Source organism: Gobius niger (genome assembly GCF_951799975.1).
Source record: "Gobius niger genome assembly, chromosome: 7".
Taxonomy (NCBI): domain Eukaryota; kingdom Metazoa; phylum Chordata; class Actinopteri; order Gobiiformes; family Gobiidae; genus Gobius; species Gobius niger.
In genome coordinates this window covers 15,817,788-15,831,176 of record NC_136858.1, presented here as the reverse complement: position 1 = coordinate 15,831,176, position 13,389 = coordinate 15,817,788, and the positions used below count along the sequence as shown (strand labels likewise).

The following is a 13,389-nucleotide window of genomic DNA, read 5'->3' as shown; positions in this document are numbered from 1 at the left end:
ATTAGATACAGACAGCATGACCAAACACTGGCAAAGGGGCGAGTGGAGAGAGGCAACTGAGGGCATCTGAGGACAATGGATACAGCAAAGTGTTTAAAACAAGGAAGAGCTGACACAAAATTGCTGTTTTCTACAATACTTCAGATATATTTGTTGGCAGGAAGTCATCTTGTAGATTATTTGAAGTCTAGGCATCTTTGATCAGACTACTGCCGTCAGGACCTGATCCTGGATAAAGCAGATGGATGGATGGATGGATGGATGGATGGATGGATGGATGGATGGATGGATGGATGGATGGATGGATGGATGGATGGAAGTGGTGTCCAAATCGATGATCACCCGACATACTGTAAGGTGTTTCTGTGTGGAGTCCCTTGTTCTCCTTGTGCCTGAGTGGGTTCCTTAAGGTGCGCTGGGTTCCTTCAACGTAAAACATGCAATAGATCTGATCGTTTCCTCTCCGTATACAGTAAGACGGAGCGTTTTTGGAGATCCTTCATCCCTGCTGCTGTTCGATTCCATAATGATTACTGCTGATGTAAATGTGGGGGGTTAACTTCGGGCAAGTACTTTTTATTATATTTCTATGTATTGTCTTTTTATCCGCTGGTTGCTACTGATGGACGACTGAATTTCCCCTCGCAGGGATTAATAAAGTATCTATCTATCTATCTATCTATCTATCTATCTATCTATCTATCTATCTATCTATCTATCTATCTATCTATCTATCTATCTATCTATCTATCTATCTATCTATCTATCTATCTATCTATCTATCACCTAGATCCTGGCGAAGGGTCCTCAACACTGTGGCTGTCCAATGCCCACAGCTCCAAACAGCTTGCCTCAGTGGCTTTAAAGTATGGATCAAATACAGTGAAACCTCGAAAAGTCGTGCATTTGTATCACAATACATGGTTATGCTGTTGTATATCACACAGCTATTTGCTGATTTCTGAACTTTATTGTGCAAACCTAAATGCATTGATGCAAGTCCAAATACGATTGCATGTTTGTAACGTAGTCTGATTATAGTGGTTACAACAGTCTCCAGCAGGCACCTTGCTGTCCAGTTGAAGCTCATGATTAAAAGTGGAGTTTATGCAGCAGCAGCCCTACTTGGAGTGCTCTCTCTGTCTCTCTCTCACTCTGCTGTATGTAAACAGGCATTAGTGTCCACAGTCTGCAGTTCCAGAAGTCCTCAGGAGGAAGTGACATTCGGGCAGCAGGCACAGCGGACAAAGGGATTCTTCTTTCCTCTCTCCATGTCCAACCGGATAAGCATTTTCTGTTGCTTAGCTCATCGATAATGAGATTTTACGTTTTTCTTTTTTTTCCTTCCTCTCCTCTTTCCCTTGTGGGGACTTCCCAGTAAACCCTCCTCACCTCCTGTTCTCTCCCAGGGGATAACTAGAGCTCTATGTCCCCTTCTGGAGAGACATCCCTCTGCCGGGGGAGGGATGCTGCAATTGATCCCAACCCTCAGGTTAATGAATCCAATTTTACCTGATGGACTAGTTGATTTTTGCAGAGCTGTACCACGGGCCAACCAGATTTGAACTACTCTGGTCTAAAATGACACTCGAGCAGTTTAAAGCCAGCTATAGCCTTTGAACTCAAAATAAAAAAAGGCAATAAGTCAAATATTTAAAAAACAAAGTCGACTTACATAGTGTTTGGATGGGTTCCTCCTCTTCTGCACATCCACCACGTTGACGTCAAGAACCGTGCGTAACTGCATTTTTACTAGATTAGCACCGACAAGAACTTTACAGAAAGAGATGCTCACCCGTGGATAGCATTGGTGACGCAAAGTTAGTAAGCCTTATAAGGACCGCTCAGTTCTGCAGGCAGAAAGTCCGACTTCGGGTACTTCCATGAACCGAGTGCGCCAAAGAGCCCCGCGTTTGTGAACTTCTCCGGACAGTGCAGAGAAACATGACAGCGTAATAAAAGTGGCGTTTAATCAGCCTTCTCCTCCCTGAAGACCAGAGGGGCTGGACCTCACAACAGCGGGCTAGGAGCGCATGTCACTGGACGGGGCGGTCCCACCAACGCCACAGCTGTATGCATAAACCCTTTGCAAGGAAACAAAGCTAGATGTGAATTGATTTTTTCGCATTGATCTGTCAAACGTTTTTTTTTGCGAATAAAACCAGACCACAAACTGCAAACTAAGGCTACTTAACCTACCACAGCTTAATCAACTTATTCTTAAAAATGGATACATTACTTTTCTCAAAGACTATATAGTTTGTCTCCCCCTTGTGGATGGTCTCGGTCGTAAAACTCGAGCGTAAATTCTGCGGCTTCACTGGTTCATTCACAGAAACGACAAAGCGCAGTAGCACGAGCTCACACAAGGGAGCGCTACACACCACACAGAGCCGTTATAAGTTTGCGTTGTTTGCATGTTTATTCAAAATCCTCCCGAAATGTCAATATTCTTCCTACATCAAGCATTCACGAGCTTGCTTCGTAGTTCCTTTGGTGCATCTGTATTTCTGGATTCAAATTGAATAGTTTGTGCAAAAGGTCTCCTTCCCCTTTTATCTCGTCGTTGCGACAGAAACACAAACATCGCCGTATGCGTGGATCAAGGGGCTGAGCTCACGTCCTGCAGAGGACGGCTTTCAGGAAACAGATACCGCTAACTAACAATGATTAAACTAGCACGTGGAAGCCCGCTCTGGAGCGGAAACTGTCCTGGGTACTCTTCAAAGTAAAAGCATAAAGACAACACACGACGTACATTCAGCACACCGTTTTTAGTCTTAGTGCCGTTCATTGATTAAAGGCTTTGTCGGCTCTCAGTCGTACAGGAGTTGTACATCTTCAATAAAGTTCTTGAGTCATCTTCTGTAGTCTGTTGCTGAAGAGTAGATTATTTTGCTTCTCATTCGAAAGGCTTTGTCAGCGACACTAAAGTTTCCAGCTAAATAGCTAAATACTCTGTTCAAATCTAATCTGGCAGTTTTGCTGACATGTATATGGTGAATGAATCCACATTGTCAAATTCATTCACATACACAAAATAATATTTAATTTAAGCATACATATTATACATTGTTCCACAGCACCACCTGTTGTGGTGAAGAAGGAGCTTAGTCGAAAAGGCAAATCTCTCACTTTCAGCGCCGGCTCCAGAACAAACTGACTGAGGGCGCATTAGAGTTTCAAAAGGGTGCAACTAGAGATTCTCGCCTTTAAAATACATTTGCCAACATTTCAAAATGAGGTTGCAATGCACCCTTTTGCCCCCTGTTAATCTGGGCCTGCTCAATTTACCAGTCAACTAACAACTACTTGAGTTTTGTGATTTGTGAAAGGATCAAAATATAAGCAGTCAAAAGATTTTTCTCCACAGGGTGAGGAGTTTAGTTAACGTGGAGTAGAACCGCCGCTCCTTCACATTGAGAGAAACCAGTTCTATATGGCTCCTATTGTCACTTTACCAGGGAGGTGTTTTGGACATGCCCCAGGGTCGACCTATAGGAAACACTGAGGGACCACGTCTCTCAGCTGGCCTTGGAACGCCTTGGGATCCCTCTGAAAAAGCTGTAGTGTGTGGGTGACATTTGAAGTTGTTTACGTTTATATTATTGTTTCAGAAAATTACTGTTACTGTCTCAGGTCGTCTGGCATAGTTTTAGAAACCATAATGTAAAGGGGACTCCCTCCTACTTACACAATCTCAGAACCTGCTTCCAATCATAATTCAACAAAGTTTAAGTTGTTTTTTTTAAACCACTAAGAGCTATCCAACAAACACTACCCTTAAAGCGCATATTAGACACATTTTTTGCTAAAACTTATGCTGCCTTCATGTGGTCTCGTGATTATGACAAATACCACTTGCCGAGTACAAAATTGCACATGAACACATCCTCATCTGGTATTTCCCGCTGGGAAACTGGGAGATAATTTTGATGCCCGAGTTCCCGAGATGAGATAACTTTCAACACAGAGAGCAGCAATAATGTGTTTTATGTCTTTTAGCTGATTGGTATGAAGCCAACACTCTGCATTTAGTTATTTAGCTACTCAGTTTTAATATAGTACCTTTTTATATACCCTTTTGTTAAAAAAAAAGGGAAAAAAAAGAAGCCAATCTTTATATGTGTTTTTTTGTAGTTGCAGGTCAGATGAAGGTTTACAGAGGACTTTCTCATGTAAAAAATATTAGTTTATAGTGTTTTTGTTTTGTTTTTTTAATGCTTCACTTTACTACAATACAAAAGCACTCATAACTTCCACTTCACAACTGGAAAGCATCATCTCTACCTTGTACCCAGCCTTCTTTAGTTTGGCCACATTTGTGATGTTTATAGTCTCACTTCTTGTTTGGACACCGACAGGAAGTGACATAGTTGAAGGCAAAAAAAAAAGTAAACTGTTGCCATACCAACCATATAAAGCCAATGGGAGATGAATGAGTTAATTATAATACACCCATGGTCAAACTGCTGTGGTACTTTACCTTTATCTCACTCTATAACTTTTCTCTTTACTAAAATGGCTGCTTCACTGAAACAAAATGATGAGTATGCAACTTATGAACTTGCATCTGATGTTATCCTTCTAAATAAGTCATATTTTCAAAAACATTAAAACCTGTCATACCCGTTTTATTGTATTTTCTCAAACCGGAAGTTGAACACTACTCCTCGTGTACCTTGACGATGCTCCGCTAACTTCTGTCTATGGTCACCAGCCGAGCATGAGGTCTCCCCCTCGAATGGCCTTTTCCTTTAATGACGCTATTACACATGACAAATTGGTAAACCGGACCGTATTGTCTACATTCCCGGCTCATGGACATGTCATCTGATCCTTGATCGGCTGCCAAAGCGGAGAAACGCGAACTCTTCTCTCGTCTAAAACCCCTTACGTCTGCGTGGGGTTAGCTATGATGCGATCAGGAAATTATCGAAGCCTCCGTGGAAACTTCCCGATGCCATGAGATCGTAATGACTCAATACACTCGTCTTTTTTACGCCTCGATGCTGTTATTTCGATTGTGACTTGGGAGGAACCGCTACGTTTTCTTGCAGGCGGAAACAACAACAGTGAAGCAGAAGAAGGAGAAGAAGAAGAAGAAGAAGAGGGCATCTCATTCTGCAGCGTTGTGGTGACGCCGCAGAAGATGTCTTTCTTTAATTTTCGCAAGATATTTAAGTTTGGACCAGATCGGAAGAAGAAGCAGTACGAGCACGTACACCGAGACGTCAATCCGGAGGAGATATGGGATATCATCGGGGAACTGGGAGATGGGGCGTTTGGCAAAGTCTATAAGGTAATCCATGAAACATTACACCTCCTTTAATTGTATCTGTCCATTATAATGAGAGTTAAGACTGAAATATTGCTGTGATCACTATGATGTCACTGAGAGGTAGGTTACACACCTTTTAGAAGCCTGAATTCATTTATATTTGAGGAACTCAATAGCTGCACACTCTCACTTTCTTTCTGAGCTATAAAATGTGGCCCAAGGCTGGCTTTACATTCTTATCTAACTAGTCTGCATGTAAGTCCAGAGCAGCTATAAACTGTTTTAAGTATGTCATTGCAGTGTCATTTGTTTTGGACTTCAAAGTGTTCTAGGTGTGGTTCCCTGCCATTGAACATAAGGCAGGACACTAGCCTGGATTAACTGCTGTTAAAAGGTTGGATATTACTAAAGCCTACTTAAAGCCACACTACGTAACATTTCACCCAATGAGAAAGAATGAAATCCACAAATTCATCATATTACAAGTGTTACCGTTGATGAGATATACCTTAAAAAGTAGAAGAAACCTGTATTTACTGTGAGGAGCTCATCTCTCCACAACACTGACTTGTAACTTCATCACCAGCTCGTCTCCATGGAGATGTTGCTCCTTTGCTTTGACTGCAAAGAGCCAGACTTGCGTTTTAAGTACATGTGGCTCTTGTTCAAATGCTTTTATTTGATGTCCCATTGTAAAAAAAATAATCAGAGTGTAGATGATCATTAGGAGCCGTTAGGTTGTTCTTGTGATGCAGGTCCAAAATCCCTCTGAAGCGTAAGGCATGTTCTGTGGAAGCAGGCATTTGGTTAACGCGTATTTGTTTGCACAGAGAAGGACAGTTTGCTTCATGTGAAACACAAATAACAGGTGCCTATGCAAATGAAGCGGCTGATTTCACCCTGAGTTTGGCCTTGCAGACTCTATAATGGAAAACAGGGTATTAACTGGTGACTTATGTTCTCTAAATAAATGTAACAGTAGGAAAAGTTGTTTTGCTTTTGATAAGCTAGTGTATTAGTCAGTGTACTGTATTTTCTTTGTGCCAACTGCCAACCATGTTGTTGTTAGGGGAAGGGTGGAGGTTATTTCACAGGCTTCGGCTGGCTGCTTCATTTGGGCGGGGTGATGAAGATTCAAAAAGTGTGAATCAGCTCTTTAAACTTCCTGATCCCTTCAACTTGCCGTCTACTGGTTTTGGCCTAATACTAGAGCCAGTGTAAACGTCTTACATAATATTGTTTTCTTAGCCTGCAGCCTATCAAATCTGTGGACTTCTCCAAATGGTAATAAATGTTTTAGCTAAACTCACTATCACAGTGCTGATAAACTAGGCAAGGTTTCACTCTTGTAAGGCTGTTTGAAGATGTTCTCTGACCCAGTCTGCTACGCAAAGTGTGTTAGATTGAAGAAACAGGGAAAAGGGCAGCACCAAGAAAGTGTTACAGTTAAATATAGATCAGATACTCTTAAAGAATACCCTAATTTGCTCCGGTGGGTTGGCGTTTAAAAGTCTGACTTCTTTATTGCACCACCAAAAACAGGTGTATTTGTGAATCTACATAAGTTGACACTAGCAAAAATTAAGGTTACCTATAGTCCACATACAGTTAATCTGATAGGTTCGCCACCTGTGACTCATAGTAAGAATAAGACAATTAGAAGAATGAATTAATATACCACAAAGGTTTATGTAATTATTATTGTATTGCCTCTGTTTTGTGTGTAGTTCCAGTAACCTCTTAATAATAGGCAACAATTCACTTCTTTTTACCCACAAATTACCGTATTATGTCAATGGTAATGAATTCAGCCATCTCCCCACAACGCTGACAGACAATACGGTTGCCAGGTCAGAGAAATGTATAGAGTTTGACATAATCTTCAATAGCAGATCCCTCCCTCTTCTTTTTTTCCTTTGAAGCACCCAGACATGGTCTCTATTATACATAAACATAGACCTGTGTGAGGAATTATTTTGTTTAGCAGTTACATTTCAAATATATTTGTCTAAAAAGAAATGCTGGTATATTTTGCCTGCAACTAGAAGTAGAGCCAATCGGACATTGTTTCTCATTAGCATATGCTGATCCTCCATAGTCTATGTTTCTCTCCCATATAACAAACAAGCTGGACAACAAATCTATAGATATTTCTGTTCTTGTATGAATCATATGATCATAAAATTGTAATAATGAGCATGACAGTATGACAAGACTGACAAGCATGACAAGAGAGATCGTCTGTGTTTTTAGATGGAGAGGAGCTGGAGTTAGTGACCCACTTTAAATATCTTGGAGTAATCTTGGATCCCAACCTCACTTTCAAAAAGCACATTAAAAAGGTCACAAACACCATCAAATTCAATTTAAAAAACTATAAACAAATTCGACCCTTTATTACAACAGAAGCAGCAAAGTCATACCTCCACTGTATGATATTCTCCCATATTGAATATTGTTTCACGGCCTGGTCCTTTGCTGGTGCCACTGCGCTTAAACCCATTCAGCAGTTGTACAAAGCAGCTATTAAGGTACTTGATCAAAAACCCCAGTCTTTTCACATATGCGCTCTAATAAACAAATATAAATTTTGAAAATGTTTTAAAATGAATTGCCTTGTTTATAGAGTGCTACATGACCAGGCCCCACCTCCTCTTCAGGAATTTAGGAATTTATAAAAAAAAAGAAATTGTGAGACCAGCACTCGATCAACAGTCTGTGACTGTGAGGTACAGTTCCGGAGGCACACGTTTTCTCAAAACTTTAAGGCTTGTTCTAGTTGGAACACTCTACCTTTGACAGTTGGAGAAAGCAGCACCTACGTCTCATTTAAGAGACAACTGAAAGAACGGCTTTTCTGCCAACAAAGGTGTAACCATTAAAAGGCATTAGACAGGAACATATTTTTAAATACTTGCAGGTACAGGTGTGTGAGTGGGAGGGACGAGGGGAGTGTCGTATGAAAGAGATGCACTTCATGTATTGTGTAGTTGTTGTCCTTGCCTGTTTTGTCTGTAATGTACTGCTGTGTGTTGTGGCTTATATGTTTTGTATTTTGTATGTTCTTGTCTTGTTTTTTATGGGACTGCGGATGGAAATTAGCCTTGAGCTAAATCCGGCATATTTACAGCACTAGTTGTCTGTTCATTAATGTGCACTGTCCCATTCAAATAAATTAATAAATGAAATGAAATTGTTTTGTGACATATCGTGATGAAAAGTATTGTATCAAAAACCCGATATATCGCGATACTTTCATGCCGGCAACAGTCACAACAAGGCTGCAGTACTCCACTGTTTTAACAATCGGCAGTGATCCAAAAGTGGGCTAGAATTCTGCCAGAACAAGTGAAACCGCACAGTGTGGATAAATCACACGTTCATCACTTTTCCAAAGATTTCGTCAATTGTCAGATTTATGTTTGTACTTTAAATTCCAAACAGAATCTCAAACACCCAGGATGGCACAAAAAAGTCCATTGAATTGACATTGCTCAGAAATGAATTGATTTAGATGGCGGACATTATCGAGAATAACCAACTCAATTCTTCACAGGACTAGGGTTGTCAACTTAAGATTGCTAAAGGGTTCGACTTGTACTTTCTTTTTCAATTCAGGGTAAAGTAATGGCATAATTAGCACTATTTGGTATCAACCTGTTTGTTTCACGACAAAAGTGTTTTGTCCCAGTCCTCCCAGTCCTTTGTCTCACCCATTACTGTCGTCAGCTGGTTCACTGTGCGGTCAATTGTGATTCCTTCTTTCAAAATATATTGTAAACATAATCAATACAGTCAAAGACCCGCAGAAGGTAGTTGTGTAACATTCTAGTTTACAAAAGCAAAGTGAGCAAAACCTTTCTCATTCCCTATATTCACCAAAACCTTTTCATTTTACCTTTGTTGTGTTGTGATTGCAATTTCACCTTCCTTTATTTGTTGTCCTTGCCGCTTTAGGCTCAGAACAAACAGAATGGGACTCTCGCTGCTGCCAAGGTTATTGACACGAAGACCGAGGATGAGCTGGAGGACTACATGGTGGAGATCGAAATCCTGGCCTCCTGCGACCACCACTTCATCGTCAAACTGCTGGACGCCTTTTACTTCGAGGGGAAACTTTGGGTGAGTGCGTGCGTGACTACAAACCAAAAAAAAAAAACGCGCTCCACGCTGATGTGTTGATGTGAATCCAAGGAGATAGGCAGGAAGTCAGGCGAGAAGCGGCACAAATGAAGCAAGTACTGTTCAGATACACAGGCGTTGTTAAAGATGCCATTGCAGTGATATGAATAAAAAAAAGAGGCTGAGCTAAGCAGGGCTGAATGAGCTTGAATTCTGGAAAACCGTTCTAGGTTTACATGTCACGTACACACCCGCGCATAGTACAAGGCACGGTGAAATCTCCAACGTGCAGCTGCAGCATTTGCGTATTATCTGTTTGGTATATTGCCCATAAAAAAGACAACCTATTTGTTTTGCTGCTGTGGTTAAGGCATGGACTTGACTTCCTGCCGTCAAAGCAACACCGTTCAACACACAACACGAGAGCCATTTTGCATACAGTCGGCGTCTCTGTAAAGGTTAAACTTACTTCAGAGGAAAGGGGATTGTTTACCATTGCAAAGCAGGGCCAGGTTGCTGTTGACAATGAAGCAGGAAAGGTCAGGGGAAAGATGCATATGATTAGTTTTTGAAGGAATTATTAGGATTAGGAATATTGTAGCGTTTTGTTTTATCATAGGATGTGGCCGTTTCAACCCCTGCTTTGCTCACATTTTTTGTGCAGGGATTAAAATTTTAACACATACACAACCTAGTGTAAAAGAGTTGATCTGTTTTTTTGAAGTAGGTTTGAATGCTACAATGGTAATGAGATGATGTTTTGTATTATTAAAACCACGCTGCGGAACATTTCAGGTCACAAGAGGAGCTAAACTGACACTTAAACATGCTTGTAATGTTCAGCTAGTCATCAACAATCAAAATAAAGCATTTGAAAGAGGAATTCTCATATGTAAACCTGCTACCTGTGGTTAAAGCAGTACCAAGTAACATGTTTACCTTAATAAATCCTTTTCGTAGTCCCTGTGGGGGTAATACAAGTGTTTATGGGATGATTGGAGGGTCTTTAGTCTCCCCCTGGTGTCTCTGGCCAGAAAACCATGTTTGCAACTTGACTGCCACCGGACCGGAGCAACCAATACACACTAATAGAATCACGAAAGAAGAAGCTAAGAGGCTAACGGGCAAAGCTAATTGCGGGCTAGCGTCACTTTAAACAGTATTTACAGCCAAGTTTGAGTGAAAAAAAATATTTCCATTGCGTAATTTAATGTACAATATCCCTCTCTCCCTTCGCCTTTTATGTCAGTGTAGTATTTATTCTCCAAGACAATTAATAAGTAAAAATATTGCAACTTGCTACGACACCTGCAGTTGCGCTTTTGACCTCCAGGGGCAAGAGTTACTTAGTGCTGCTTTAAAGGAACTATACAGAGTTTAAAAATGTTAGAATTATGTATTTTCTTCTCCCTACAGTAGCAATGTCCTTAGGTGTAGAATGAGCCCGGACTTATTCACCACAACTGCCTCTAAAATCCTGCACTGTCACTCAAAAAGTTGTTACTTCGGGTCTGTATTGCCGTCAAGCACGAATTTAATATAGAAGGTGCAGTTACACATATGACCTGAGGTGGCAGTAGTGAGTATAAAACGGCCAACTTGCATCTAGCCCCTTCAAAGTAAAGCAGCAACATCTCCATGGAGGCGAGCTAGCGATGTCCCGCTCCCAGCAGCGTTACAAGACAGGTGTGAGGGAAGGCAAGGCCACTCATAGTAAAAAGACGTATCTTTTGTGGGGTATTTTTCACTAATAAAACACTGTAGTTAAAACAATGCTTGTATTTCATTTCATTTATTGAGTGAAATGTGATGTATATGTTATGTATGGCTTTAATATAAGATTGGTTCAGCTTTTCTGCTTTGTATGTCTTAATAATACACATCTGTGACGTACTTCCCCCCTGGGAGTGGCAGTGGAGGAGAATCAGAGAAGAAGCCAATCATTAGTGCAGCACAGCCAGTAACCAATACCATTTATTGACCTGCCTAACATCACTGGCTTCTATAAAATCCAATTCTTGTGTCGCGTTTTCACCTACCTCTACCAGTAAACGCTCAGAGGATCTGTTCTCCCAGTCAATGCTACCGTACAGTGGGGATGTGGTCAGTTGATCATATTCTGTGGGCCGCAAGAGGCCGTGGAGCTATTAGGTCCTGGCAGGTGGTGTCATGTGACCGTCCCTTGCGGACTGACCACAGCTATGGGGGAAGATAATGGAGTGGCTTTGGTGGCCAGAGAAAGTGCCTGTGAATAATTCAGAGCTCCACACAGGTAGGCCCTCCCCAGCCTTAAAGCGGCACGATGAATGTCTGTCTACCCAAGCGCGCCAAGTGCCGGACATTGAGCCAATGCGCAAGTCTACAAATGTGTTTCCTAAGTGCCTTATTAATAGCAGACGCTTAAATATTAATCAGCATTGGGTGTGTTTCATTTAATATGTTTTTTATGGGCCGTAAAGTTGAGTCTGTCATCCATGTCCAACCCTAAGTCACACCTAATGCCAAGAATAAAAATATAACAAGAAAGACGAGTAAGATTGCTTTAACAGCGGTTATGCAAACAGGAACCTCCAGTCAGTTGTTGTCCATAGTAACGGGCGGTGCATGGTTGTAGCTTTGATTGATTTTTCACATCATCTGATACTGGGGGGGGATGTGTTTCCCGATACACATGGAGGAGTGTGGCGCTTTGTAGAACATTTAGGGACAGACACTGTTTCACGTCTCAATAACATTGCGTAATGCGTAATATGGTCTCACTAGAGAGTGTGTGTTTTTTTTCACTCTGGCTGGGGAATAGGGATACATGTTTCTTTCATCGATTTATTTTGTTTCTTTTTATTTAATGAATGTGAGCTAACCATCTTGATGTGTGGTCTTTCTTACAAACAATATACTTTTTCAAAAATATGACCATTTTTTTTAAGTCCATTATGTCTACTGGGTTGTCTTGGCGATCAGAACGCTTTAGATTTCTGCTGATATAGTAGTACCTGTTATTGGTGTATATATAGCGCAAAAATATCCTATAGGTAGCGTTCACGATTTAGAATGTGATGATGTCATAATGTCAGATGGAGGGCAGGGCCAATGCAACTCTATGGGAGAAATGCAGTTTTTGGAAGAAATATCCAAAACGAAAATTGACAAATGTTTTTCCTCTTCAGTATTTGATCGTGATTGGATTCACAAACCTGTGATATTATTTTTTTGTCTGAAAGTGCTTTCTATTGGACAACATCATGGTCATGTTTTCGCATATTGTCACCAGTTTTTGACATTTTTTAGAGATAATAATTGGACATTAGTTCATGTGTGCCGACAGAGGAGACAATGAACTTTGTGACAGTTTTTGTTTCATGTGGATTCCTCCAGTAATGACTGAGATATGAGCCAAAAAACAAAGACATAAAAATATGCATTTTGTCAGTTACCACCGTTACCATAGTTACCATCAGTTGACCTCCACCTCAATGTTAAACTTTAGGCTCTTTAGAATGTTGTGATGTCACGTGAACGCTACCTATTGCCATATTAGATGCTGCAATATCAGTATCGCAAGAAGCTATATATAATGTACTGTAAAATAACGTCTTACATCTGACTGAGATTTATACTTTTTTTTTAACTCAGCCAAAAATAAAAATTGCATGGAACTCATAAATGTGCAAAAGTTCAGTTTTGATAATAATTTTCCTAATTTACTTGGTTTCTAGCCTTGATTTAATTTGCTGAAAAACGAATTATGTACGCTTACTTATTTGTTTTTATATTGAGAGGAACATACCGTGTCAAAGGGGTTTAATTAAAGAGGGACTATACGGAGTTTAAAAATGTTAAAATTAGCTTAATATAGAAGGTGCAGTTACACATGATGACCTGAGGTGGCAGTAGTGAGTATAAAATGGGCAACTTGCATCTAGCCCCTTTAAATATTGCAATAATATCGCATCACATATTGCAAATATTTTTGATATTGTGCAGGT

General features: G+C 40.6%; 2 protein-coding genes across 3 annotated transcripts in view; one reads left to right on the top strand and one right to left on the bottom strand.

Annotated features, from left to right (window-relative positions):
• Positions 1-2,005, bottom strand: part of LOC306965782 (SH3 and PX domain-containing protein 2A-like) — an 85,789-nt gene extending 83,784 nt beyond the window's left edge. Inside the window, exon 1 of the mRNA XM_079560333.1 lies at positions 1,676-2,005. Within this exon, the coding sequence (XP_079416459.1) occupies positions 1,676-1,747 (72 nt within the window). The 5' untranslated portion in view covers positions 1,748-2,005. The remainder of the gene's footprint in view (positions 1-1,675) is intronic.
• Positions 2,006-4,683: 2,678 nt separating this feature from the next.
• Positions 4,684-13,389, top strand: part of slka (STE20-like kinase a) — a 28,278-nt gene continuing 19,572 nt past the window's right edge. For both annotated transcript variants that reach the window (XM_079560332.1, XM_079560331.1), the window contains exons 1-2: positions 4,684-5,302; positions 9,239-9,403. In XM_079560332.1, the coding sequence (XP_079416458.1) occupies positions 5,153-5,302; positions 9,239-9,403 (315 nt within the window). In that variant the 5' untranslated portion in view covers positions 4,684-5,152. The remainder of the gene's footprint in view (positions 5,303-9,238; positions 9,404-13,389) is intronic.